This window comes from Nannospalax galili, unplaced genomic scaffold, assembly GCF_000622305.1.
Source record: "Nannospalax galili isolate Female #2095 unplaced genomic scaffold, S.galili_v1.0 scaffold786, whole genome shotgun sequence".
Lineage (NCBI taxonomy): Eukaryota > Metazoa > Chordata > Mammalia > Rodentia > Spalacidae > Nannospalax > Nannospalax galili.
In genome coordinates this window covers 323872-351565 of record NW_008355774.1, presented here as the reverse complement: position 1 = coordinate 351565, position 27694 = coordinate 323872, and the positions used below count along the sequence as shown (strand labels likewise).

The following is a 27694-nucleotide window of genomic DNA, read 5'->3' as shown; positions in this document are numbered from 1 at the left end:
TGTGAGGGGGGGTAGGGTGGGGAGAGGAGGGTGCACTGGTTCTGAATATACTTGCCCTTCAGTTTGCTGATTGGCACTGGGACAGTCCACCAAGAGAGAAAGCGAGGAAAACAAAAACACAAACACAAAAACAAACGAAAAGGGGGAGGGGAAGGGGAGGGGCACAAACAATATTTTATTCAATGGCTGTTTGAATGAAAATATTGTGTCTCATCATCATACCGAAAGGAAACTTCTTGCAAAAAACGACATGAGAGAGAAAGAGAGAGCAAGAAACTCAAAGGAGATGAGCCCCAGTCGGCCAGGCAGGTGGGGGGGCGCCCGGTGGGGCCGGAGCCCCAGCCTCCCTCCCAGTGACCTCTGGCAGTGGGCAGGCAGGGCCAGGCCTGAGATCCAGGCCTTTCCAGAGAGGCCCATTGTGAGCAAGCATGCAGGGTGGGCCACAGGCAGAGTAGGAAAGCTGGAGGAGGGGGTGAGGAAAAAGGGAGGGAGGGAGAGAGAGAGAGAGAGGAAGGATGAAGTGGTGAAGAGAGGAGAGCTAAGGGAAGAGAGGAGAAGGATCTAGACTAGGAATGAGGGAAAGAAAGAAAGGAGGTTAAGACAGGGAGGGAGGGAGAATAAAGGAAGAGTGGGAAGGGAGGGGCTCTGGGGTGGCAAGAGAGGGGAAGATGGAGGGAAAGAGAGAGAAATAGAGGGACTAAGCAGAAGGGAGAGGCAAGAGAGGGGAGAAGGTAGAAGTGGAAGGAGGAGGTGGAGGGGGAAGAGAAGAAAGGGGGGGAGTGAGGGCATATGACCTGAGGGAGGAGGGAGCAGAAGAGGAGCAGAGGACAGAGACCCTGGGACTGGGAGGTGGCACCACAGGGTAAGAGAGCTGAGCAGGGAGTAACAGAAGAAGGAGAGCAGAAGGAAGGGGAGGGGGGTGTCTTCCAAGAATGTAGCCCCCAGGGGTGTTCAGGGCAGGCAGGCTAAGGAGGGAAGACACAGGATAAGAAAACCAAAAACAGAAACCTCAACAGAAACCATGAGAAAATGGTCTAAAACCAAATCTGAGAAAAGGCGAGCATGCAGATTTCCACAGACTTTCAAATGCTGGTTGCCCAGCCTGCGGGTGCGCCTGGGGCTGGGCAGACTGGGTAGAAGGGGCTGCCTTGCTGGCAAGCGCAGCTGGCTATGCTGCCTGGGGCTGGCCAAGGGTGCAGGGGCAGAGGCAGGGGTGCAGGGCGCAGGCAGGGGCCAGGCCACTTACACTTGACCTGCAGGATCTGGTCGCTGAGGTTGGCTTGGAGGTAGAAGGTGCTGTAGGGTGGGAGCACCAGCCCCAGGCTGGGGGTGGGGGAGGGAAGAGCACAGGTCACTGCTGAGGTAAGGTGGGCCACACTAACACCCCCACCCCAGGGCCTTGGTGCCAGAGGGGCCCAAGCTGTGGCAGCCACTCCTCCCCTGCAAAGTGTGGAACATTCATAGATAGCATAGGGGTCAGCATTGTGGAGACACCAGGGGCCAGATCCCTCTCCTTCTCCAAACATCCTGGATGCCTCCAAACTACCAGCCCCAAAGTAACTCCCCATACCACCACCCAATCAGCACCCACCTGTCCCACCATCTCCTGACCAACAGCAAGCTTGCAAGGGGTAGAGCATGGCTAGTGAACTAGCTGTAGGAATGGGTATGCTAGATCAGCACAGGCCACAGATATGTGTGCCCTATGAGAGCCAGTGATGAGTAGGGTCACATGACTGCCATATAAGGCAGTATGGGCCAGTCCTGGGGTATGACACTGCTCCTGGCATTTCAGAATGGACCATGGAACAGCTGTGTGCAGCACACAGAAGACAACCTATGCTGATTGTGCCTAACCCACAGGGGCTGGGCTCTGAGGTAGTGATGCTGGTTGAGAGCAGTCAGTGAGCGTGCTGAGATGATCTCCTGTGCAGATACTTAGGAGACCCTTCAGGTGGTGGTGGTGTTGGTGGTGGTGGTGGGGAACGTCAGATGCATTGTCCTGTCCTTAGTCCTGCACTTTCAGGACCTGGTGTTTGTTCCACAGGGGCCAGGGGAGGCCCTGGGAGACCAAATGTCTCAGGGTAAATAGGGAAGAGTGGTGGGAGGATGGTAGCCACAGCAGACTGAGGGTGTGAGAGGGGAAGGCAGCTGGATTCAGACTCTGGTGCCATTTTACCCCTCCTTGGCTGCCCTGCCCTGCCCCACTCACCTGTAGTTGGTGCTCCTTATAGGCACCCAGGTGTAGTTCCGAATCACCTCATCTATGTACCTCTGGGAGAGGAGGCTGCGTCAGGTACTTGGGTGAACAGACTGGGGTGGGTGGGGGTGGGTACCCATCCTGATTCCCTGTTCCCCTTCCTGTGCCTTCTTACCTCATCCAGGGACTTGACCAATGTTCTGATCTGCTTGTGGCCCTTGTTGCCATCAATCATGCTCCGACGGATCTGCAAGGGCCAGAGGTATGACCTTCTGGCTCTCTGTACTACCTTCCCCATCTATCCTCTTTGCCTTCATCTTACCTCCTCCTTGTTCTCATCCTCCAGCTCTGCATCCAGGAAGTCCAGAGTCACAGGCTCCCGGAAGTTGGTGGTCTGCAGGAAACCCAAGTAGGAAATCAGGGGACCCCATTTTTGGAGGGATTACCTGCCCTCCAGGCCACTCACCTGGCTCACCTGGGGCTTGAGATTGGGATGCAGCAACACATAGCCGTTCAGGTCAATGGCGAATACATAGCCATTGGCGCCAAGCTGTGGGGTACAGATTAGGGGCTCAGGGTCCAGAGGGCTGGCCAGGGATTCCTTAGACTGAGTTCCTCCCCGTTCTGCTTCCTACTCTTCTAAAGGTACTGTTTGCCAAAGGCCTTCTTTTACCTCGTGGCCCTAAGCCTGTCTCTGAAGCCAGGTCTTAGGGATGAGTGCCCTCAAGCACCAGCGCTCACCAAGGCTGACTAGCTTTGTAGGCAGGCGTGCACTCCCCATGGAGGTGTCAGCCAGCCCTACCTATGCATCTGCATGAGGCCAACAAGGCTGATGCTTTTGTGCCACTTTTGCCCTCTTGTACCAATTTGCTTTCTGCATTGTGCTTCCTTGTCTCCATTTCAGTGGAGCACAGGAGGGAGATGTCCTTCCTGCAGTCCTGGTGGAAGGAAAGTAGGATGGAGTAGGACCCTACATCCAGCCTTTGCCTCTGATAGTTTTCTCACTGTACATGGAGCTTCTCAGGGCCAAGAAGGAGCTTCATATGACTCAGGCTTAAAGTTACTTTCACACATTTCCCATTTCCCCTTGCTTTCACAGCCGAGACCCAAGTTCTCTAAGCACAGACCCTAGACAGACACACTGCCAATTCTGTTCCTTCCCTTATTCTAGATTCTGTTTTTCCACTTTCAGGCCTTTGCTTGAAAGAGTTCTCTCTGCCTCCCACAGTCAGTCCCCTTCCCCAATTCTCTGCCCAGGTCACTCATGTGCAGGGCCAAATCTGGTCTGCCACCTCTTGTTGTAATTTGGCTGTACGCCACAAATCATTTCTATACTTTATTTTATTATTTTATTTTATTTTATTTTTGAGACAGGGTCTCCCTGTAGCCTCAGCTGGCCTGGAACTCACTATGTAGACTAGACTGGCCTCCATCTCACAGAGATCTGCCTGCCTCTGCTTCCTGAATGCTGGAAGTAAAGGTGTGTACCACCACACCTGGCTTTCGTTTCTACATTTTTAAACTGGAAAAAAAAATCAAAAGAATTCTATTTTATAATTTGAAAATAATCTGAAATTCAAATATCAGTATCTACAAATAAAACTATACAGGCCATAGCTATGCCTGTGTGTTTATGTTTTTTCTGTGGCTGCTTTCACAGTACAATATCAGAGTAGGAAATGAGCATTTAGGTTAACAAGCCTGAAATGGTCAGAGTCTGGTCCTTCACAGGAGGTTTTGCTGATTCCAGCTTTGGGCCAGGATCACCCTCTTGGAAAGTCTTCCTCAACTCCCTGAACTCAGAGGCCCCTGTGAATGTCCTTCAATTCCTATATCTCCTCTGCTGAGCCTGGCTTGTATTGCTGTGGAAAGCATAGCAGGATATCTGGGCAGGTGTACACTCACTGTGTAGTTGGGAGTCAGCCTTTTGATGTCATTCAGAGCCACGTCGATGCCCATCACACCTAGGATTAGCTGGTTCTGGGAGCAGAGGCATGGGGGGTGCACTATAATGAGTTAAGTCCATGGCAGAAACCCCCTGTCCAGGCCTCATACTCAAGACCTCAAGCTGCTCTCACAGATAGCTGGCCTTCCCAGTTTGTAGGGTGCCCTATCTGTCTTCCATCCCCAGACATGTTATAGGTATGCCAAGCCCTCCCCAGGTATGCCCAACCCTACCCTAATGGGCCACTCACCTTCTTTTCCCCAGGTCCATCCTGTGTCAGGTTGAAAACCGGGAGAGTCCCTGTTACCACCAACCCCAGCCCCTGAAGGGAGAGGAGGAGGATGGGGTCTCCTGTGGTCAGTCCTGTCCCCTCTCTGAGTGTTCATAGGCCATCTATCATTTTCCTCTGTTTGGAAGGCTGCCCCTCTCCCCGCCCCACCGCCCAGAGGCCTTACCAGGGCATCCTCATACACGTTTGTCCATTGCACCTGCTTGGCATCCTTGCCAGCCAGCACCATGGGCCTGCCCAACACATCTAGATATTCCTGGAGGGTGGGAGGGAGGGTACTGAGTGTCCCTTTCAACTCACTTTCTTCTGTTCCCCGTGCTTTTGTGCTGCGGGACTTTGCCATTTAGCCACAAGGGGGCGCTTGTGGCCTACAGTAGTGGAAGGTGCACAGCACCCAGATGGAAGCCAGTGGCTGGGAGGGGCAGCCATCTAGACAGCCTCACCTGCGTGTTGATGCGGATGGCTCCAATGGAAGGAATCTCAAAATAGTAACCTGTGAAGAGAGGAGAGGTGGGTCTGGCTGGCGCTGCGGGACCCAGGACATGGGGGGTACTGCCCCCTGGGGTATATCTGCATCCCTGACTTGTCCCTCAAACTCCCTCTGTGTTTATTGTCACTTTCCCAAACTCATATCCCTTTGTGCTCCCTGCCATTGCCCTGTCACTGGGACTAATGTTATATAAAGAGGAAGGAGTGTAGGGGTCTAAGGAAGAAGCAGGGGTGGGAGTGGTGGATAGAGGTGTGGTGGAGGAAGAAGCCTCATTCTAGGAAAGCAGTGACATTCAGAGTCTACCCAAGTGCACAGAGAGATGGACTGATAGGCAAACAGACATAGGAGCAGACAAGCTTGGACAGTGAACATTCAGCCAGATGGGCATGAAGATGCTCTATCAGCTGGACAAGTAAGACAGTCCACTGGATAGACACAGCAATGGACCAGCCATATGTATGGAAATATGAACAGACAGTGGATGAACAAATAGTGGACATATGGATGGGCAGTGGGCAGCAGGACATGGCAGGGAGATCCCTTGGTGGTGACAGCCAATGAGGTACCTTTGTTAGTGCAGGCCATCCACTGCAGGGGTGTGACATCATAGTTATGCTGCCCTACAGAGAACGTGAACACACGCACCTGTGGGAGCACCAAGGTTATTGCTGTGGCTACTTGAGGACACCCTCCCCTGTCCTGGGCTCAGATCAGGAAAGCCTTTCCACATTGTCTACAACCTGGGCTGAGACTCACCGTCCGATTGGGCCAATTGTATTTTTCAAAGACATCCTGTACACGATCTTCGCCACCATCCGTGAACATCATAATCATCTTATTACAGTTGGCCCGGGTGATGTTGGACTAGGCAGGGGTGAACATAAGAGTCAGGCAGTTCTCTGGCCCTTCCTAGTCCAGGGTAGGGCCTCTCTCCCAGGGTAAGCTTGGCCCTCTGGCCCTCCTCCCCCACAGCAGATGGTGCTATTTGTCTAAGCTGCCTGTTTAGTGTTAACAAGGACATCCATCTTTATTTCCCCGTGTCACTAAACCTGGGTCCTTGCCATCCCGGCCACCCATTTGCCCAGCCATGGGGCTCACATTCTGCAGCTGATCAAAGGCATACTCAAAGCCGGCCTTGTAGCCTGTGGTGCCCTTGGCCACCATGCCCTGCACAGCTTCCTTGAACACCTTCTTGTTACGCACATTGGCCTGCACCAGGTGTGTGAAGCAAGACACAGGCTGCGCCTTCTCGTTGAACTGTGGGGACAGTGGGGTGGTGAGTGGCCTCAGGCTGGCCATGGCAAATAGCTGCTGTATGGGTCTGATGGCTTTCATGGGAACAAGGTGGGTGGGGGTGAATATTTCCCAGCCTGCCTGCCACCTTGGCACTCACTGAGGCCACATTCACATAGTCATCATCAGAGAGCGTGTCCAGCATCTCACAGACGGATGTCTTCATCAGCTTCAGGGTCAGGCCGCTCACGCTGCCACTCCTGGAGAAGTCAGGCAGGGACCATATGTGTTAAGGGGTTTCAGATTTCTCCTGTCTTTCCCTCATGGTGTTCCCAGGCAGCAGAGTCCAGCCCTAGTCCCATCTCAGTCCCGCCAGCCTGCAATGCTCACTCACACATCCACAATGATGACCATGTCCTTGGGCGATGAGGCCCCCTGTATATACCTGCCAGTGAGAAGACTCAGTTAGGACCAACACCCGTGGGACCTGTGGGTTCTTCCTTCCTCCACCCACATATCGATTCATGTGTTTCTATTGACCATACATTGCATGGGTCAGACAGGGTCTGGGCACTGGGGAGATCATGCTCAATAAAACAGACAATCTCTTCTCATGACATGAATGATCTGGTCCCTCATCAAGTAAACAAGAGGTGGTGTGAGCAGGTGATCCATAGAGGGGGCAGGAGGCAGTGGCTAGCTTCAGTGGCTTCTTGTGTCCTCTGCCCCTGGTAGAGGCCCCACAGGAAGTCTGGCTGTGTATGGATGGGGCAAAGAAGGAGGGTCATGGAGTAGTGTGGGAGAGGTAGAGTAGAGGGTAGGAGTGTCTAGAGCTCAGATGGGTGGGGCAGGGTTGTCCCACCCAGCAGAGGCTATATCTACTCTTGGGAGCACACTCACTGGTCTGATCTCTCAGTTCTGAGTGGGTGGGGGAACTGGGTGGTGGACGGTGTATGTGGGGGCAGAGGCAGCTGGGAGGCCTGCCTGGGTGATGGGATCCATTTTCCAGTGGCAACGATGTGTGAAATGAAAATTGGATAGAGCTGGCTGCACCCTGTTCGGAGGTCTGGATATTGGGAGGGAGGGGAGCAGGCAGGAGAGATGGGGAGCTGAGGGGGTGTTTCCGATCAGCCCCTCCTTTTCTTACTCACCAGGGTCTTCTTCGGACGTCATACAGGTCAATCTTCTTGGGGGCTCGCCATGGGGTAGCTGTGGAAGGAGAGAGGGTAAAGGGGATTGGCAGAGAAGGGCTTGACTGAGGCAGACAGGACTTGAAGGAATGGCTGACTACTGTACCTCATGTCCCTCAGGATGGTTGGGATAGGAGATGGAGCAAGGTGGGTGCTGCGTGGGCAAGGGAGACAGGCTAGCACCTACCTGGATAGTATCGGGTGACTCCCGTAGCGCTGCCAAAGACTTGCCATAATAGTGTAGGGTCTTGCCTGCGATTCTCGATGAACACATTCTCCAGGGCCTCTGTCCAGTTAAGCTCATTGAGGATGATGGTGGCTGGAGGGCAGGGCAGAAGGCTGGGGTGGGGAGCTCTGGGTTGTCCTCTGCTAAATCCACTTCCATGACATTCATGCCCAAGTCTCCAAGGCTTCCCATACTTTCTGCCAGCCCAGACTTTGCTTATCCAGGGCCCCATGTGGGGCCTCATCAGCTCCCCCCAGGAAGACTTTCTGATCCTCACCCCTCCAAACCATCAAAGGAGCCTCTCAGCCTCCCCCTCAGCCAGGCCTCAATGAGCAAGCAGGGCTGATGTGGCCTGTGGCCCGTGAAGGAGGGCCTCCCAGGTGGCAGGGAACTGTGAGCTGGGCCCCAATCCAGCATGCTGCTTGGAGCCTGCGGCTGGTCCCCAGGGAGCTCACCCACTCAGCATGCACTCCAGGCCGCAGCCACAAGAAAGCAATTAAGGGCCCGCTGATGGGGCTGGAATTATTCAGCTATTAAGGTACCTGATAAGCTGGAAGCCACTCAGCTCCATGATTAATCAACTGGGGCCAGGAGCAGGCAGGGGCAGAGGTGGGGGCTGTGGAGGGGCAGGGGCGTTGCCAGGATCCTGCTCTGACACTGGTGCATGCACTTGCACACACATGCGCACACACATACAGCCTGCACCCTCAGCAGGTTGTTCGTTGTACCTCTAACTTCTGTGTTTCCAGCCAAAAGTAGGACCCCTCATTCTGAAATCTACCTGCCCTTGAAGTGCAATTTAGGGCATGGGCTCACGCCTACAGGAGCTCACAGGTGATTCCTTGCTGCCACACCCTGCTGCCATCAGTTACCCTCACCTTCCATTCCCCAACCCTTATAGTTGCACATAGTGATCCCTGTCCTCAACAGACTCCTCTCTCCCCACTCTACATGCTTACAGAGCAAGGCTGCTCTCTACTCTGCTGACCAACCTGGGCAGCATTCTTGCTCCATAACTCAGTGCATTCCTAAGTCTGCCTCGTGTGTGTGTGTGTGTGTGTGTGTGTGTGTGTGTGTGTGTGTGTGTGTGTGTGTGTGTGTGTGTGTGTGTGTGTGAGACATGTTTTCATGTGCTCAGTATATCAGTCTCTGAACAGAAAAACAAAACAAAACAAAAAGGAACAAGACACTTGCTTCTGCCAGGTCTCTGTGCCTCAGTTTTTCTCTCTGGTTTCTGCCTTTCTTTCCAGGTGGAGCTTTGACACTTATACCCTCCATGTTCTCTGTCAAAGATCATCTCAAGTGAGAGCCAGAGAAGGCCTTCCAAAGGCTCTATTCTTGAGAATGGATGAGTCAAGATTTACCATCTTTCAAGGCTCTACCTGTAGCCTGGGGGCCTGACACACCCTAGTCCATCCCTCTGCTCTTCCTTTGTATGTGGGCTCTGCTGTGCCCCTTGAAGTGCAGCTCCTTCCTGTTTGATTTCATCTCCCTCTCAGTCCCTGTGGCTCAAACTGACCACAATGCAAAAACAAAACCTATCTCTACCATTGGCTCTGCCTATTTGATAATATGTTATGGTCTTGTTTCTGATTTAGAAGCTTCGTGAGTAGAACAATTTCTATTTTTTTTTCTTTAAAGAAAAAGATGAAGTCCTTAAATGTTTCACACAATACTATTTGCCTTTTGAGTTTGCCTGGCCTGCCTGCCCCTCACTGGTCTGCACTCATATGAGAAACTTGGAGCAAACCATCCTGGAAGACCCTCTGGCTGCCAGCAGAGGAGTGACTCCTGCTCCAGGTGGGCTGTCCCTCAGGTATCTGTAACCACACAGCTGCAGGATACATTGATGCAAACATTCCCACATCTGAAAGGATCCATCACTCTGCCTCAAGCACACACACCTACACCACACCCACATGTACACACTCTCAGATCACTCTGAGTTGGGAAATGGGGACCATGCCCCCTCAGGCAGGTGATTACAGATTTAATTAAAAGTGACACAGTAAATAAAAAACATATAAAATGTAATTTGTGTGGGTAGCGAGGAGTGACTGGGGAGGGCGGTGTGGCTCCTGTTTTAATTAGTGTGCCTGCCTGTGATAGTGCCCCTCGACTGGCTCAGGCAGGTGGCTGGGGGGCAGCCTATCGGAGGGGGCAGCATTCTCTTCACCCCCTTTGAGGTCACCCGGAAGACTTAGTTGACTCCGAAGGTGACAGGGTCTTCCCTGAGGATCCTGGGATTCCTTGATTTCTGGAACCTATGACACAACTCTGCCACCTTTGCCCCAAGATCCAGACCAGCACCTGAGTGGCCTATAGGTGCCCACATGGTTGTTTCAGAGCCAATAGACCCTAGTGCCTTTAATCTGGCTGCTGGAGCTCCCCTTCTGGTGTTGGGCTTTTGGATTCTTCTCTCTATACCTCTCCAAATCCTCAGGAAGTTCCTCAAGCCCAACAAATTCTTCTAGCTGTAGTGACCTCCTTTTCCCATTGTGCAAAGCTGCCCTGACCTTGGAGCTTGGAATCTCAGCCACTTCTTCCTAGTCCCCCTTCCCACACCCTCCAGGCTGGAAACTATCTTCCACTCCCTCAGCTCTGTACCAAGAAGCAGAGTAGGATAATCAGGTCTGTGTCTATGGCAGGTGTGGTTTACTGTCCCTTAACCTCTGTGTCCACCTGGTATGTGGCAGCTTCTCAGCCACCCCTAATGGGGCCAGGAATGGGGGAGGAACTCAGCCCAGCAGTAGGAAGCAATATATGTGTGCATGTATGTGTGGGATGTGTATACACACACAGCTTTAAGACCATGCTAATTAAGGTGATATGCTACATTTCAAGTTCTGCTGAGAGTGACTGAAGGCCTATGCATAGGTAAGCTTGAGAAATGAGCATGTGTGACCTTGGGTGCATGGGGCTGGCTGGAAGTAGATAGCACTAGCTTTCCATCCCAAGAGACCTGGGAATGCTTGAGCAGTGTGCTTTTGCCCAATTTGGGTGGGAAGGGCTGTTCACATCACTCTCACACTCACAGCCTTTGTAGATGTCCGTGGGGATCTGTACAGCTGTGTATGAATAGTTGACCTTGTTCTTGAAGTTTGGGTCCTCCATGAAGTCCAGCCTCAGGGTGCTGGTTTTGGATCCTCTTTCCACATCCTCACTCTCTGGGTCATCCTGCAGAAAGCACCACCCAACATGTCAGGGCTGGGAAATGGTGAGTGGGTTGGTTAGGCCTGCAGGTGAGGATGGGAGGGCATCTCAAGAGGTTATTGTAGTCAGAAACAGAGGGACAGATGGAGAGACACAGGAACATGTGGACATAGTGTATGAACCCCTCACCCAAAAGGTTTGTGACTCTACATGCCCTTGCCCAATCCCATTCATCCATTTCCCAAACCCCAACTAAAACCAAAACCAAACTGATCTCTTCCTCACATCCTTGAAAGTCAATTGTCAGTGAAGGAGGCAAATAGTAGAGCCAGTTACGAGTGGGCTGCAGACTTCTGCTTTCAAGGACACACCTTGTACAATTACTGAGGCCTCCACAGCCCCGCCTAGCAGTTCTGCACCCCCACACTCTCCACTGAGCCCCACCCATACCCTGCATGGAGGTTCCTTTGGCTACTCCACTCTTGATTTCCATGTTATGTGGGCACAGAACCTGTTATTGGCCTCTGGACAAGATCTGAGAGCACATCTAGCCAAGGGTCAGATACTAATACCAGCAATGACCCAATGCATAGAAGCCAATACCATGGAGCCAGATGAGAGAGAGAGAGAGAGAGAGAGAGAGAGAGAGAGAGAGAGAGAGAGAGCCCCAGCCGAGTACCACCCCTGCAGCAGAGTAGTTCTAGAGCTGAGTGTGTGTGGAGCGAGGGGGCAGACCTGGGGAGAGCTGGGCTGGGTGGGGGCTAGGATGGAGATCCAATGACCTACAGAGGGAGGGTCTGCAGTGCCTGCTCGCAGCAGGACTGTAAAGGCCCCTGTTGATTTTCTAAAACAAGCCGCAGCCGCCTGACAGGTGCCAATTACAGCATCTCTCGGCCAGGCAGGCTGGGCATGCGCTGTGCACCCCCGCCCACAACCACAGACTGGCAGGAATGGGGCTGTGACTAGAGTTGATGCTGTAGCTGATGGGGGATCAGGTTCCAATGCAGGTGTGTAAGCAGGGAGGGAAGATGGTGGAGTTATAGGGGAAGAAAAAGCCAGACAGGGGGGTAAAGAGACATGTAGAACTCTCCACACACTCCCGATCCTCAGACCCCTACCCAAGACACTTGTGGCCACCCTCATCTCAGGCTCCCCTTATCCCTTCTTCCCAATGGGTCTCTGGGATTGCTTCCTTGATGCACCCTGTGGCCTAGACATACCCCTTCCATTGTGTTCCAACCTCTAGGTTTCTGTCCAGATTGTCCTTTCCATCCCATTCACAGTTCTGAAGTGTCCTGTGCCAGTTCCCTTTCCATCTTTACAGAGTAGGTTTTGGACAATGAAATCCAGGCTATCTGTTGCCCTTCCATGCCCCTTATCAGGTATACCACCTCTTGTCTTCTCTGGGAGGACCCTGAGAATTCCCTGGGTACTGGGTAAAGCCAGAGCAGGCAGTGGCTGAACATCCAACCCAGAGCAGGAAGCCAGCAGCTCGGGAGGTATGTGCTATGCATGCTCCACTCAGAGGGGGAGGTGCAGAAGAAAGCCCCCCAAATGTCAGCGGCAGATGAAGGGGTGCTGGAAAATTTAATCTTCTAACTTTCCCAACTAATGTGACATTTGGATTCCATTCTGATAAGCTATCAGCTGGCGAACTTTTTCCTTCTCTTCCCCCGACCCCCACCTTCTGGCTGGTAATTTAAAAGTAAATGGTGTAGAAAGATCTCTAACTGTACCTCTGGCAAAGATTTAAAAAAAAACAAAAACAAACCCAAAACAACACAACAAGCAGGGGACTTGGCAAATGTGTTTTTGCTGTTATTTATACCAGGCCTGGGGTTTTCTGGCCTCACTGACCCCAGTCCAATCCTGCCTAGTGCAATGCTTCTTCACTGGTCGGTCCCAATACCCTTGCAGGGGCTGGGGCCGGAGAGTCAGGGATTTAAAGCCAGCCTTGGGGTCCTGGATAGAGTTGGGTTGCTGGGAGCAGGCAGTAGTATCCTGGTCAGGAGTTGGGCACCAGGCTAGCCAGGGAGTCTCTCAGTGCCACCCTGAGACCAGGGGCTCTGTGCAGTGGGCAACTGCAGTCTCCTGGTTTATATTTAATGCACTGATTGCTAAAATTACAGCCCGCTGCCAAGAGGGGTAAGGAATTAGATTCAGGGTCTAATTAAAGGTTCGCTCTTCATTTGAATTTCAGATTCCAGCTTTAATTTTAGCAACTTCTTTGGGAGCCACGGATCTCAGCCAAGGGGAAGCACACCTGCTTGAGCCCACCCCTTCCTTCTCGACCCCGTACCCTCCCTAGGGCTTCCTAGGCCAACCTGGCACCATGGCCTCCCTCACAGGTATCCCTTCCAGCCTTCCCAGCTCCTGATATCACAGGCTACATTTTCTCAAGCCAGGCCTACAGGACTGAAAGGAATGCTGGATCTTGGATCTTCTGTATAGCAAGCATAGGTGGGTTCCAGATAGTATGCCACTGTGACTCTGTTTACAGAGGGGACAGTTGGATTCAACAACTTTGCTTGGCATTAGAGGACTTAGGCCATGACAAACTCAACGAACATCATCTACTTTCAAGTGCCTGCACCCAAAGATACTCTTGTTTTCTCTGTAGCCTCCCATCACCCCATGGTCATACATCTTTCACTTAGTCCTCTTGTGATGGGGACCTTACTACCTTACAAGGGAGCTCCAAAAGACCTGAGCTCATGAGACATGGAGACAGAGGGCCCGATGTCATCACTTCTGAGAGGTAGCCCTAGCTGAGCAGAGCCTCATTTGAGAACCAACAGGAACCAGGCTACCTCTGTGTCTGAGGCCACTGAGTGATGTAGGGCCATGTGCTGACGGTGAGGCCAGGCACTGGGTCTTCTCCACAGTGTGATGCTGAGTCCTTTACATCACAGGGAAGGGAGCCTGCACTGGCTTGGGGAGGTACCTAGATGTCACCATGTCTCACTCCCACATGCCCACCTCCAGGAAGCCTCTCTCCACTGTTCCCTTTCCCTTTTACTCTCAAGATACTCAGAAAGCCCCTCACCATGCTGGGACTGAATTGTCTCAGGAGGAAGGCCAATGCCTCACCATCCTGCCCAGGAGGGAAGACCCAACCTGCTCCACACTGCAGGGAAGCTCAGCCCATAGTGGCAATAGAGACACAGCCCTGGACGGTCAAGGACTTTTAGGGAGTTGTGGGAGTGGGGGTCTGAAGTACCACAATTCTGCAGGGTGCTGATTTCTAACATCTACTTTATAGCAGAAACCACTGAGGATCAGAAGACGAGGAAGCTTCCTGTCCCTTACAGTAAAGGTGGGACACTTACCAGCTCTGCATCGGCTTTGGCATCATAGTACATGATGTCTTCTTCCTGGTGAGGGGAGAGAAGCCTCAGTAGTCTTAGCTCAGGGGGTCCCAAGATGCAGCCTGAACCCTCAGGTCCAAGGCCTAGAACAGCCCTTTTAATTAGGATGGAGACTGTCCCCTCCTCTACCCAGAGCCACCCACAGAAAAAGTAGGATGAGTCAGTGCTGGTGGAACACCCTCTCCCATCCCCAGGCCTGCCTTTAGCTTGTTCACAAGCTCTAGAAGGACGCAGCACCTCAGGTTCCCCTGACCAGGGACCAAGGTTCTGCCCTGCAGACCAGCTGAAAGCAGGGTCAGAGCCAGCCTGACTCCTGAGGAGACACTGGCTGAGGCAGGACCAGGGAATGAGGAAGATAGAAAATCAGAGCCAAGCCTGGGCAACAGCAAAATAATGACTTCACACTGCATCTTCCAATTTCTTCTATTAAAAAGCCTGCTCATTACGGGCATGTACTTATTAATTATCTGTGATTTGTTGTGAAATGCAAAGGGGTTTACACAACAGGAGCAGGAGAAAACAAAGCTAGGCCCACATGCCTGTCTGTGGCCCTCACTCACATGTGCCCTCCCGCCCATGCCTGCCTGCCTGCTGCCTGGGTTCTTGGCCATCTGTGTGTCATAATCACCCGCCGCCCCGGGGACCCGTAACACAAACGGGCTAATTTCATGTTTAATGATTTTTAATCAGAACCAAGTGCAGCTGACAGAGGCCGCCAGAAGGTGATCCTGGTGTCAGTAAGTGCCACTTGCTCAGAAGGGGCCACCCCACATGCCCTGCTGGGCTCTAGGGCCAGGGCCACTATTCAAGTCACCCTCCCCAGGTGCTCCTCAGATCTGTTTTGTACAGCAAAATCCCTCAGTGTGGCCCTAGTGGTTTGTTACACACTTGGGGCTCTTTCTTTGTAGCCTGAGGAATGGTGACCAGATCTACTCTTGAGGACCTGTCAGCAATGCAGCAGACACAGAGCCAACAGTCACTCCATGAGGGGTAGACGCCACATAGGCCACCCTGCCCAAGGCCTGGTTGGGGCCCACTTGCTATATGACTTTAGGGCTGGACCATTCCTTCTCTGAGCCTCAGGCTCCTCATGCCTCTAGGGGAGGCCTTGGCCTTGGTGACTACCCAAGTGCTGGGACTGTGGCCAGTGGTTACAGATGGTCAATACTGGGGAATGTTTGAGGGTGATAGTTCCAGGCTGTCTTCCACTAGGGATTCTAAGGTATAGGCCATCAGTTGGACATGGTGACTTAATTCAAGATTTCTGGAACAGTGTCTGCATGCCTGGCACCTTGCTTGGACATGAACACAAATGTTGGGCCAAAAGGCAGCTGGAGAGTCTGTGCCTGCTGGTAACCCAAACATGCAGAGACATCAGGGCAAGGACAAAGAAGTCCACAGCCTTCAGCTCCTGCCTTCCCAACTCGGACCTCATCCAAGTCTGCTACACACCCACCCATCCAGGAAGACAGGCCTGGGAGGGGTTGGGGGCTGGGGCAAGGCCCAGACTCCAGGGGTTCAGCCTTTCCCTATGCCTGACTCAGACAGAAGCACATAATGAAAGCTGACATTACATCAAACACAATAAGGAGTTTTGGTTGATGAAGATCATTCCTGAACACACAAACCCATTAAACTGAGGGGAAAAAAATATCAATTCAACACACTCGCAGGCGAAAAGAAAATGTGATTTGTTATCTAAAAGGGGGTTATAAACACGGCTCTGATGCGCTCTCCTTCCATAACGAAAGCAGGCGGGTGCGGTAGAGGACTGCAGATTACAACCTGGGGCCTCACTTGCCAACTTTTTAGGCAAACCTTCTGCAGGAACTGCAAAGGGTGTGGGTCGGGGGCTGGTCACTCTGAGGCCTCCAGCAGCCCCAGGATCCTCTCTCAGGCTTTGGAGGGGGCCTGTCTGTGCCTTGGTCATCCCTGAGAGATACCCTGGCACTCACTTGGGCCACCTCCTCATCTGCTTCCATGGTTGTTGCTCTACTTGTCCTGCTGTTTCACAGTCCCTGGATAATCTGGTGTTGGTGTCATCAAGGACAAAGAGAAAATGGCATATAGGATTGCCAGGTTCCTGTAGACCACAGGTGAGGTCCAGGGATCTATAGGCTTCCTTGCCCCCAGATTTGGAGGCATGTGGGCAATACTCCTCCCATTGTTCCTGCCCCCCTCTTCCCTTTGGTAGAGAGGAAGGAACATGGGCTGGTAGCCTGAACAAGGTCACATATGAAAATGCAGGGTAAACACAGCTATGATTGCTTTGCACCATGCCATGTGGAGCTTAGGTGTGGTAGGATGGGCCGTTGTGTGTGTGTGTGTGTGTGTGTGTGTGTGTGTGTGTGTGTGTGTGTAGGTTCCTGGGAAGGCCTGTAACTGCTTTGACCTACACTGTGCCAATGTTGGCCTTAGTGATTCACTTCCTGAGTTAAGTAACAAGGAGTAAGTGGGTGATGGTTCACATTTTGACCAGGACCTTGGTGGATGCTCAGCAGTGTGTGAATAAAGGCTGAGTCTCCAAGGCTCCAGCCCTACAGGATTGTCCAAGTATCTGTATGAGATGCTCAGGGGCCATCCCCATATCAATAAGGTGAGGATTTCCAGTAAGAGCATGAAGCCTTAATGAGTTTTGCATCCAAGTCTCCAGCACCCACTATAAAATCTAGATATGATTCTACTTCTTGAAGGTATAAAGAGGACAGGGAACTGCAGAGTTGGACCTCTCCAGGGGAGCCAACCCAACAGCCCACAGGAGAGACTCAGTATGGAAAAGACTCCTTGAATGGCATGAAATGGGTGTCCTCAGTGTTGAATGTTGTCCCACTGACCCTTCACTGTTCCCTGATATTTCACAGGCTGTTTCTTTTACGCTTGGTAAAGAATCTCCTTCCCAGTTCACACACATGACCCACAACATGAACCTATATACATAGGTGGCAGATAAGGAGTGGGACTCAGTGTGCATATCAATGTATGGCATATCTGCTCCTTAGTAGGAAACTAAGCCTGAGAGGACATGAAAGATGTTCACAGTTGTGGAGCAGGGTAGGGGAGAGATTGGAATGAGTGGGGCATAGGATTGTCATCCAGATTCAGTGTCCTGAAAGGCAGCTGCTAAGGCTGCCCAGACATGACTACTACCTACCCACTAGCCCCCTCTGCAGAGTCTAGGCAGCCAGGCCATACCAGTAAGGTCGTGTGGCCTTCCTTCTTTGGATCACTGCCAACTAGGCTCAGCCAAGAGAACTGTTTTCTGAAAGCCGTCTGCTGCTGGCTTGGCAGAAGCAGGCAGCAGGCCCTATGGCTGGGTTGGACCCTCAGACTAGGGAGGCCACTTGTCCTGTGCTCCCAGATTTTCAGGTCTGGTCCTGCCTTCACAGCTCTCCCTCTGGATTCCCTAGGCAGAGTTACCTCTCCCATCAGACTCCCCAGGGTAGGCCTGTTGCCTCCATCAGACTCTCAAAGCATGTTTTATTTCCTCCTGAGGATTCTGGGATCAATGGCCTGTCATTTATCCTCCACCTATGCCCTGGCCCAGATCCTCCCTGGGGGTGGTTTACGTGGCACACAATGCTGGCATGGTGTTGTGTTGGCACCAGACATGGTTCAGCAGGTGGCCCATCTTCATCTACTCTAAGTGATATGGGCATCAGGGCACCTGCTGCCTATGTGTGGAGCCACAGGAAATGCTGCCTTTAAATCAAGGCCATGGTCTCTCTAGTATTCCCAGGTCTGGGCTGGCCAGGACTGTGGCTATAGGTTCCTTGACCCTGCCAATGGTCAAGTGTATACAGAGTGACTAAAGAATGGACTTTATCTCTTCTACTCACATTGGCCCTTGATGGTGGCTCACCTCTGATCCTGTGGACTCAGGGATTCCCTAAGTCCCTGGCTGCTGTAATGGGGTTGTGTGTATGTATGTAGATATACAATGGCTGTCTGTTCCCTGCTCTGAGCTGTCCATACCAGGACATCTATACCCTACTGGCTGTGCAGTGAATTCCAGTGTGGTTTCATGAGCCAAATATCCAGTTCTGTGCCCAGAACTTCAGGATGCCATTTTCCCTACTCAGTGATAAGAAGGCAATTCCTGATCACTTTGCCACCAGAGCACTAGGCTGGGCACAGGGACAGGTGATGAATGGCACTGACATAGGCCTCACTGCTTCTGGTCTGAAGGAGCCATGAGTGAGGCAGACAGATGAAGTACTTGCTTGGATACTGTCTGTGACCAAGGTTCAAAATGGGGTGCTGTGAGCAGTGGGGGGGGGCAACCCTAAGGTTGGGGCTGGAAAGGGCAATCCTGGGCTTTGTCCTTTGAATTAGGGGGTAAGAATGTTTCTGGGAGAAGGCCTGGCTTAGGAAAGAGCCTGAGTTTAAGGCTGGGATTGTGACATAGGCCACTCCTGAGCACGAGGACTTTTTGTCTGTCACCTTCTGAAGGTCATTGATTGAGAGGGATATATTTTCAGGGTGGGTTGTGTGCCTGCAGGGGACAAAACTACATCCTTTCTCCAGCCTCAGTCACTGTACACCCTGACATGGTCAGCTCCCATCAGCTTTCCCTGGCATCCTGGCAGTACTGGCTGGCGGGTGGGCTAATGGACCACCATTAGCACTAATGCTTTTCAGCCTGGCAGTCACAGTAGCAGCAGTTACCTGGGAACAGCAGTGACCCTGTAGCCTGGCAGAAGGAGATGACTATGGTCCCTTTACCTGAGAATTTCAGGCAGTGGGACTGACAAACAGACAGGCACATGATGGACTGGACAGGGGAGGACAGAAGGCACTGGGCAAACAAGGCAGGGCCCAGCTGGCTCTGTGTTCAGTGCTGCTTGTGACCACACCCACAGCTGTGGCATATCTGGTCAAACAGGAGGGTGGCAAGCCAGAGCCTGGCTTCAGCCCAGGGGAGTTGCATATAGGGCAGGTACGACCAGAGGTGTACCATGCGTCACTGACTTGGCAGCCCAGTGAGCAGAATGACCTCTTGGAGGCCATGCTGAGATGAAAGGCAACGCTAACACCAGCCAGCCTTTGCCAATGGAGAAAATGAGGCCCTTGCTTGTGTCCCACAGTGACTGTGACCCAGTGATAGAGGTATGGGTTTTTGAGCAGCATCTCTTAGTACCTTTGAGTGTCCTTGAGCTCTGGCACTCTTTTAGGCCTCCTAAGGGCCTACCCTGGCCCAGAGTAAGCACTTACTGCTTCAGGGAATTGGTGAGATCAATGGACCAGAGGCTTGGCAGGGCTGCACTGGGCAATATAGGGTTTTCTGTAGAACCAGGAAGAAACCAGGTTTGGAGTTGTGGTGGCTTTTCCCTTTCTGGGGCTTGGACTGGGAGGGAGGGAAAGCCAGCAGGAGGGCAAGCCTTCTTATGCTCTTATTTCTTGACTCCAATACCTGCTTTGTATGCCTGCCCATGGGAGAAAGGAAGAAACTGACGGTCAGGTATAAATGAGGAAACTGAGGAGAAGTGGAGGTTCTTGGGTGCTCAGATGGGATGATGGCCTGGGGAGAGAAAGTAGCTTCAGATGAGCTTGGCATCTGGAAGGAATGGAGGGGATTCCAGGCAGAGATCAGCAGAAGCAAAGGGGCAGGAAGGGGCCTCCAGAGAGGTGTTTGGTGTGGTAGAACATGAGAGAAGAATCCGAGAGGTAAGGCTAGTGAAGGATGCTAGAGTAGGCAGACTACAAGCCTGCTCACACTCAGGGCTGGGCTTTGCAGGTGGAACTGCCAAGCAGGGTTATCTGGAGGTGGCGGCATAGTCCAAGTGGTAAATGAGAGCCTGTGGCTGCTGTCAGTGTCTTTCTCCTTTGTTTCTCTCTCTATCTCTCTCTATTTGTCTCTTTCTCTTTCCTCTCATTTTTTATTTGTGTATGTGGCTGTGTGTGTATGTGTGTATGATGTATGTGGGTGTGTGTGCACATGCCACAGCATAGGTATGGAGGCCAGAGGACAACTTTATGGAATCAGTTCTTCCCTTCCATTTTTACATGGGTTCTGGGGAATCAAACTGAATAAGTGCCTTTACCTGCTGAGTCATCCCTCTACCCACCCCACCTCCTTGTTTCTTTTTTTTTTTTAATTTTTAAAAAATATTAAGGGCCGGGCATGGTGGTGCACACCTGTAGTCCCAGCACTTGGGAAGCAGAGGCAGGCGGATCTCTGTGAGTTCAAGGCCAGCCTGGTCTACATAGTGAGTTCCAGGACAGCTGGGGCTACAGGGAGACCCTGCTTCAAAAAGACCAAAAAAAAATTTAAAAAATATTTTATTATTTTTATTTTATGCGTATGAGTGTATTGCCTGCATGTATGTGAGTGCACCCATGTCGTGCAATGCCATGGAGGTCAGAAGAGGGCTTTGGATTCCCCTGGAACTAGAGTTGAGGACAGTTTGTAGCCACCATGTGGGTGCTGGGAATTAAACCTGGGCCCTCTGCAAGAGCAGTCAGTGCTCTTGACTGCTGAGCCATCTTTCCAGCCCTCCCCTCCTTGTTTCTTTTGAGACAAGGGTCTAATGTAGCCTAGGCTGTCCTCAAACTTGCTATGTAGTTGAGGCTGGCCTTAAGCTCCTGATCCTCCTGCTTCTACTTCCTGACTGCTGGATATAGGTATGTACCACTATGTCTAGCTCAGTAGACACTGGGTCATGTTGAAGTGGAGAGAGGAGAAGGATTAATTTCCAAGGTTTTAGGGAGAACAGTTGGTTTACAGAGTCACTACCTCACTTATTTGTTAATTTACAAAAAAATCATACTGGGCTAGGGGTGCGCTTCACTGTTAGAGTGCTTGCCTAGCATGCTGAAGCCTCTGGTTCCATCTGTAGTATGTGTGCATGTGCGCGTGCACATGCACACACACACACGAGGGGGGGGAGGGAGGGAGGGAGGGAGGGAGAGAGAGAGAGAGAGAGAGAGAGAGAGAGAGAGAGAACTCCATGCACCATGTAAAGTGAACATCTTGTACCCAGCACCCACCAAGTGGTGAAGGATGTCACTGTGTGGGCAAAGCAAGCTAGGACAGGGTGGTCTGGGGAGACAAAGCAGTGAGGACCAAGTTTTGGGGACTAGGTCACCAAATATGAACCCCTGGTGACAGATAGCAGATGTTAATCTCTGCTACCAATAGGTGATCTCATGTAAGTAGGGGTAACAACCCCACTTGCTTCCTGGGGAAAATGGGCCTAGAACAGCTTAGCTCAGAGCTGGAAGGAGGCAATATATGTCTCACCTCCATCCTATATCTTAATCCCTGGATTCTGGGGGCAGCTCTTGTTTTACTCTGTGTCCCTCCCTACGTTTCTCAAGATCACTAGGAATCATGGCCCAGTCTCAAGGAGCCCTGCCAGCTGGTCCCATTATTGAGGGTTCCATTACCCCCTAGTACTAGGGCTTCCCTGAGTCTTGGAATAGCCTTTCCCAAGCAGACAGTAGCCCAACAGGAGGGGTCAAGTGTATCTAATTCCAATCAGAGACTGACTAGTACAAGTGCCCTGCCTTCCCTTCCCCTCTGAGCCCTTTACATTCTGTACCCTGTACTCAGCTTCAAGGTATCTAAGCCCCTTCTGAGTTCATGGTGAAAGAGACTGTGGCAGGTCAGTCCGTCGGGCCTAGGCTGAGGGTCTCCTAGCAGGCTGCTTTTCAGGAATGGGAAGAGGACACATACAATGCCTTTTCCCAGGGTCTCTTCCGGGTCACAGCATTAAAAACCTCAGATGAGTCCTGAAGTCAAGAGGCTTCTATGACCCTCGGGCTCTCTAAGAATCATGGTACCTTCTTTGGAAGGGTCCACTTTAGCAAAGCTTGTCTACTCATCTCCTCTGGAGTGATGGGGGGCTCATATCTACATTGTAGGCCTTAACACTGGAGGAGAGCTGAAAGGCTGGACAAAGGCTCTGTCTTTACTCCATCAGTACCCCTCCAAGATGTCTGGGCAGCACAACTCCCTCCTTTGCATGACACCCTAGTTAAAGGTGGCATGACCCTGGGTGTTGGGAAGGTGGTGTCTTCATTTTTTTAAATTGCATTGATTGACTGGTGTGTGTGTGTGTGTGTGTGTGTGTGTGTGTGTGTGCGCGCACCCACACACACACACACATGCTCGAAGCATGGCATGAGTATGGAGGTCAGGGCACAACTTGTGGGTGTTAGTTCTCTCCTTCCACCAAGTAATCAAACTCAGGTTGTCAGGCTGGTAGCAAGCACCTTCACTTGGATGAGCCATCTTGCTGGCCTCCATCCATCTTGCTGGCCATAGCCCATGCTTTGTTCTTACCTTGATGTTGTCTTGCCAGTGGTGGGCTTTCTGGAAGTTCTCCGCAGCATCAGCCAGTCTCTGAGGGACACAGCACAGGATGGTCAGAGGTTGAGTCAGACTGCCTTGTTCCATGCCCATTCCAAAGCCTTCTCCATGCCCAGTACTCCTTAGGGCCAGGCTGACTTAAGACCTCCCTTTCCCTCATCCTATCAGATCCCCAGAAATTCCTCAGCCTAGATAGCACCCAGCTTGTCAAGAGGTTATCCTCCCTAGCCATGGCTGGGTTCTCACAGGAGACAAGAGTCCTGCATAGCCCGAGTGGGACTACCTGCATTCAGCCCTGCAGCCGTGTGCTAGAAGATAGCACAGACACTGACTGGCCAAGCCCCGGTGCCACTGTTTACCCTCTATAAGCTAGTGTCATCCTTCCCAGCTGAAGGTGAAATCCCACAAATTATTGTTTCATCATGCAACTTTGCCCTGGACCAGGCTCATCAGGACATGCCTACAGGCCACCTCTACTCACCTGGACTCACTGTCCTCGACCAGGCTTCCTGAGTCCTTTCCCACAAGGCTTCAAGCCTCCACCCACATAAGCCTGTCCTCTCCTTTGGTGTTTATTTCAGTGGCCTCTGATAATGAAGCCCAGGCCTGAGGGTAGAGTGCCCCTGAGGGCACAGCTTTGTACTTGTCCACACCATACCTGCCACTGTTCATGCCAAGCCTGCCCCTGACCAGAGACACAAATGTATCTGTTACTGCTTGAAATGTGTTTGCCATGGCAACATTATGAATCCTTTCTAGATAAGGATGCCCAGGCTTGGAACAGCGAGGAACTTGTCTTGGACACACAGTGAGTCTGGGTCAATCTGGAGCCCTAGCCCCGTCCTTACCACTGCATTCACTTTGCTTAGCCTATGAGGTCCAAAGACCACCCCTCATAGGGCCCACTGTGCCCAGTGTCACTAATCTTGGCCCTACCCACAGCATGAGTGGAGTACAGTCCTGATTCCAGGTCTTCAACTCAATTCTTGGTAGTCAGGACATCCCATCCCCATCTATCAGTCTAGGCTTGATGTGGCACATAGGCACAGAGGAGAGGGGCTAATAAAGCCTGACAGATGCCAGTTAGGGGAAAATGAGAGTCAAGATATGGGAGACCAGCTTTTCCTCCTTTGAAACATGGAATAGGGTTGCAGAGCAAGGAGGGACTCCCATGTGGAGTTGTGCCATCACTCTCCTGAGGTAAGATGTCACCCTTAGCAGTTAGAGGGGCTGTCAGAGTCACCCTCACTTCCACTGGCCTGATTCTCCTACCTCCTTAGCCGAGAGCACTGAGGAGGAGGGAGGAAGGCTATGAGACTTGGGTTCTGAGGTAGAGGGAGAAAGTACCTCTTGGTGTCAAAGCATGTCCCTTCAGAATTCTGGCCTCTCCTGACTTGGACCTCCTTTTCCTGTGCAGGCCTGATTCTCTGCCCAACTCTTTACTGTAGGGCCTGTTTAGGTAGGACTTCCACATTCAGTGTCCAGTAATCTAGCCTCATATTACTGAAGGATCACAGACTTCTTGACTCTACAAGGCCTCACATGTGCTGGCTCTAATCCTGGCTCTCCTGACACTTCCCAAGGATGACCTTCAGCCTACCTGAGCTGCCATGCCCCCTCCTGGAACAGACTTTCTTTTGTGTGTGTGCAGTAGTGTATGCATGTGTGGATGCATAAGTATAGGTGCATGTGGAGGGCAGAGATTGATGTTAGATGTCTTTCTCCATCACTATCCACTTTATTTACAGAGGTAGGGGCTCTTGCTGAACCCAGAACTCACTAGCTAGGCAGCTTGTCTAAGGGAACCCCTGTCTTCACCTCCCAAGTGCTGGGAGGTTGCCATGCTGGAGGTTGCAGCTTTTCTGTGGGTTCCGGAGATCTGAACTCTGGTTCTTTATTCATTGAACTATCTCCTCAGCCCTGAAATAAACCCTCCAATCTTGGAACCTCTGCCTCCTGCTTTGCATCTTGTCATCACTCCAACTTCCTACCATTCAGGGGCTGTCCTGCCCCAGAAATCTCATTCCTTTGCATCCATTCCCCTCTCAATTCCTGGAGCCTTATCTCAGAGTGTAGATCTGATCATGTGACAGTCACCTGCCCCCAAGCTCTTCAGAAGCTCCCAAGCACTCTTCAAATAAAAGGTAAATCTTTCTTGAGGCTCTGTGGGCTCTCCTGTGTTCAATTCCAGTCCTTTCTTTTCTATCCTGGAGCTGCCTCTTGGCCTAAACCACAAACACCCTCTGGCCTGAACTCCCAGGATGGAGGTGAGACCCTTCTGTGGAAGAAATTATTACATATATGACATGTTAACTGGGGTCCTACTCTACACCAGGTATCAAGCTCTGCATACAAGCTGGAAGATCTGAAAAGCCCAGGGTGGCCCCTGAAGATACACCTCAAGGGGAGAGCCTTGGGCAATCACTACATCTCCCCTTCCCTTACCTAATGGGACCTGCTATGTTCCCAGGGTCCCCAGATTTACCACAGAGTGGGTCTGGATCCCACCTGGGGCTCTGCAGAGGTCATTATGACCTTTTATAAGGGCCAAGTCTGGGGCAGGGTAGGAACCAGATCAGAGCTCTTAGTACAGAAAAGCCAAAGGGTATATGGGGCTGCAGACACCAAACAGGACCATAGCCTTAAGGAATTTGTTCCCTTTTTCTCTCCTTTCATCCTTGGCTAGGTGGGTCAGCTCCTCTGTCCTCTCAGCTCTCAGCACACAGCTCTCACCCTGGGATTCGTGGGACCCAAGAATATGGGGCCCCTCAAGCTGAATAACAGCAGAGAAGGTGAGGGAGACCCAGGGAGTGAGGGCCCTAGACCTCCATCTCTTTAAGCTCATGGAGTCCCATGGGCTCAAAGGCCTGGGTCAGCCCGCTGACTCGTGAATAACGGAGTTGCAATAGCCACAGCGAAAGGATTACTTTTAATCCTCAGTAACGATCAAGCCATTATTATTTTTTCAGTGTTACAGATCAATCAGTCCATCCCCGGGCGCTGGACGTGTGGAAACTGCTAAATAGGTAGGCCTGGTGGTGAGGGAAGAGGGGCTAGGCAGTAGGGTGAAGTGAGCAGGCTGTGGCTATAGGAGGTCCCATCAGGCCTGAGGGTAAGAGGGTGAGTGGCTAGGGGACCACCCATGGTTCAAAGGGCTCTAAGTGGGGATCACAGTTGGAAGCCCTGGCCTGTTTCAAAGCAGCTTCTTTTGGTGGTAGCTTCACCTCTCTGGCCCTCAAGGTCTCGCTGTGAAGTCGAAGTAGTAATTGCATCCACACTGAGGCTCTTAGCAGACCTCTTCTCCAACCCCACTAGTTGTTCCTATGTACCCTGTCCATTGGGGTTTCTCTTGTAGGCTCTTGCCCACCTCTGGGCCTTTCTCACTTTTCTGCTTTTTCTGCCTGGTTAGCCTTATCGCTGTGTCACTTTCTCTGGAAGTTTCCTTTTGCCCTTGCCCTGCCTGTAGGCTTCCTTTTCTCTCTACTAGGTGGGGCATGTTCTCAGATGAGCTTAGCCCCACCTGCCTGGCCCAGGCTAGGTACTTAGAACCTTGAGATCTAGAGCCCACAACAATCAGGTCTGCTCTGGGGTGGTCAAGAGATCCTCACTTTTCCTTAAGGTTCACAATCCACCTCTGATGGGCCAGGGGCAGGCAAGATGGGGAACGGTGCTAGGAAACAGGTGGAGAGGTATGGGGAGAACTTAGCAGGCTGCCCTGGGCCAAGCTTGGGTAACAGTTTGGTCTTGTGTCTGGGGTGTTTGCTATGTGGGAGAGGTGTGCTTTGTTCCTAGCCTGGGCCCTGAGTGCCTGTTCCCCTGAGAGTGACTCCCTGCTCGGACTCTGGGCTCTGCTCTTGGACCAGTCTTAGTCCCTGGTCCTCTTGCTACCAGGCCCCTGTACATGCTGTTCTCTCTCTATTTACTTCTGTTTAGATTCCTCTAGCCTGATTCACTCCTTTACCTTTGATCAATCCCTGACCCCTGCCAGGCATCCACCTGTTTCCCTTATGACCCTCAGGGAATCTTCTATGTGTCTACCTGATCTCCAAGCTCAGCAGGGGCAGTGGCTAACTGCTATTGAGTTTAGAGTAACTTAGCTCCTGGCATACAGTGGGTGCATAATGAATGTCTGTAAAATCGAGGTCAGAGTCTCTCTGACTTACTTGTTCAGAGGTCTGGACTTGAGCCCAGCCCTGATCTGTCAGGTGTGTGAGCCCAGGTATGTGGTCTAGACTCTTAGAACCTCTTTTCCTCACTATATCCTGCAGGGTGAGGGATACTTAGGGAGATGCTGCTGCTGTGAGGTCACTGATGGTGCCTTACCTTACTTGTGATGTCCCCATCACGGTAAGCAGTGGAGGCAACCACTGTGGGATTCTGAGTAGGGCTGCTCACAGCCAAGTCCATCATGATAACAGCAGGCATTTCAGAGGCAATTATCAGAGAGTTTCACTTAACAATCAATTTCCTTCAGTTCTGGGAGCCATTCTTACAAGAAAAGGCAGGAAAGAAGAGGACTGGCAGTGTGCGGGGCTGGGGACAATACTCTCCTGGGGAGCAGGGCCTCTACAAGTCCCTTCAAATTTCACCAAGTTAAACATCTTTAGCTTCAGGGAACTGAGACAGACAACGGTGTGAGATAAGGGACCTGGACCATGGCCAACACCTGGAGGGTAAGGGTTCCTGCATGCTGAGCTGGGCTGGGCGTGGGTATAGTGGGGAGGCTAGAGCCCTCAGGCATGCCACTCTCTTAAAGAGCTTTCTTTCCACCTCCAGGCTGAGTGCTTCCTACTTCACCTTGCCTTTTCTATCCTTCTTCACTAGGGAGCTCTACCCTAAGGCTGGTGGCAGAGGGCCCTGGCAGCAAATGTCCATCAAATAAGAATTGTTCAACTGCACAGCCCAGAGGAAAAGAGTTTTAGGGTTTAATTAGTTATAGCTACTCCTGCTTTCAAGAGGGCATGAGAGGCTTAGAATGAAAGATGCTGAACTTATGGTGTGCAGGATGTTGAAATCTGGGGCACTGGGGTGGGGGGTGAACCAGGTGAGAACTGTGATAGAGGGGAGCTTTGAGGTTGAAGCCAGGGCCAGTAAGCCCAGAGCAGAGTGCCAGCACCAGATGGATGCTCTGAGAACACTACAGTAGGGCTGTCAGGAAGATAACAATGACAGGCTAGCTAGCACCGGACACGCCTGGCACCTGCCTAGGCCAAGGCTTCACCAACTGATGGAGGTCAATCAATATCAGGTGGAGGGCTGCAAGATGCCCAAGGGAGGATTCTTTTTTTT

General features: G+C 51.8%; 1 protein-coding gene across 2 annotated transcripts in view; it reads right to left on the bottom strand.

The window, feature by feature from the left end:
* Cacna2d2 (calcium voltage-gated channel auxiliary subunit alpha2delta 2) overlaps positions 1 to 27694 on the bottom strand; it is a 116910-nt gene that overhangs the window by 10774 nt on the left and 78442 nt on the right. For both annotated transcript variants that reach the window (XM_008853102.2, XM_008853103.2), the window contains exons 3-21: positions 22379 to 22438; positions 14056 to 14100; positions 10609 to 10750; positions 7535 to 7666; positions 7309 to 7366; positions 6552 to 6602; positions 6318 to 6417; positions 6023 to 6181; positions 5681 to 5788; positions 5491 to 5569; positions 4878 to 4927; positions 4601 to 4690; positions 4396 to 4467; positions 4106 to 4180; positions 2676 to 2750; positions 2523 to 2594; positions 2376 to 2447; positions 2213 to 2274; positions 1247 to 1323 (exon numbers count right to left, since the gene is read on the bottom strand). In XM_008853102.2, the coding sequence (XP_008851324.1) occupies positions 1247 to 1323; positions 2213 to 2274; positions 2376 to 2447; positions 2523 to 2594; positions 2676 to 2750; positions 4106 to 4180; positions 4396 to 4467; positions 4601 to 4690; positions 4878 to 4927; positions 5491 to 5569; positions 5681 to 5788; positions 6023 to 6181; positions 6318 to 6417; positions 6552 to 6602; positions 7309 to 7366; positions 7535 to 7666; positions 10609 to 10750; positions 14056 to 14100; positions 22379 to 22438 (1579 nt within the window). The remainder of the gene's footprint in view (positions 1 to 1246; positions 1324 to 2212; positions 2275 to 2375; positions 2448 to 2522; positions 2595 to 2675; positions 2751 to 4105; positions 4181 to 4395; positions 4468 to 4600; positions 4691 to 4877; positions 4928 to 5490; positions 5570 to 5680; positions 5789 to 6022; positions 6182 to 6317; positions 6418 to 6551; positions 6603 to 7308; positions 7367 to 7534; positions 7667 to 10608; positions 10751 to 14055; positions 14101 to 22378; positions 22439 to 27694) is intronic.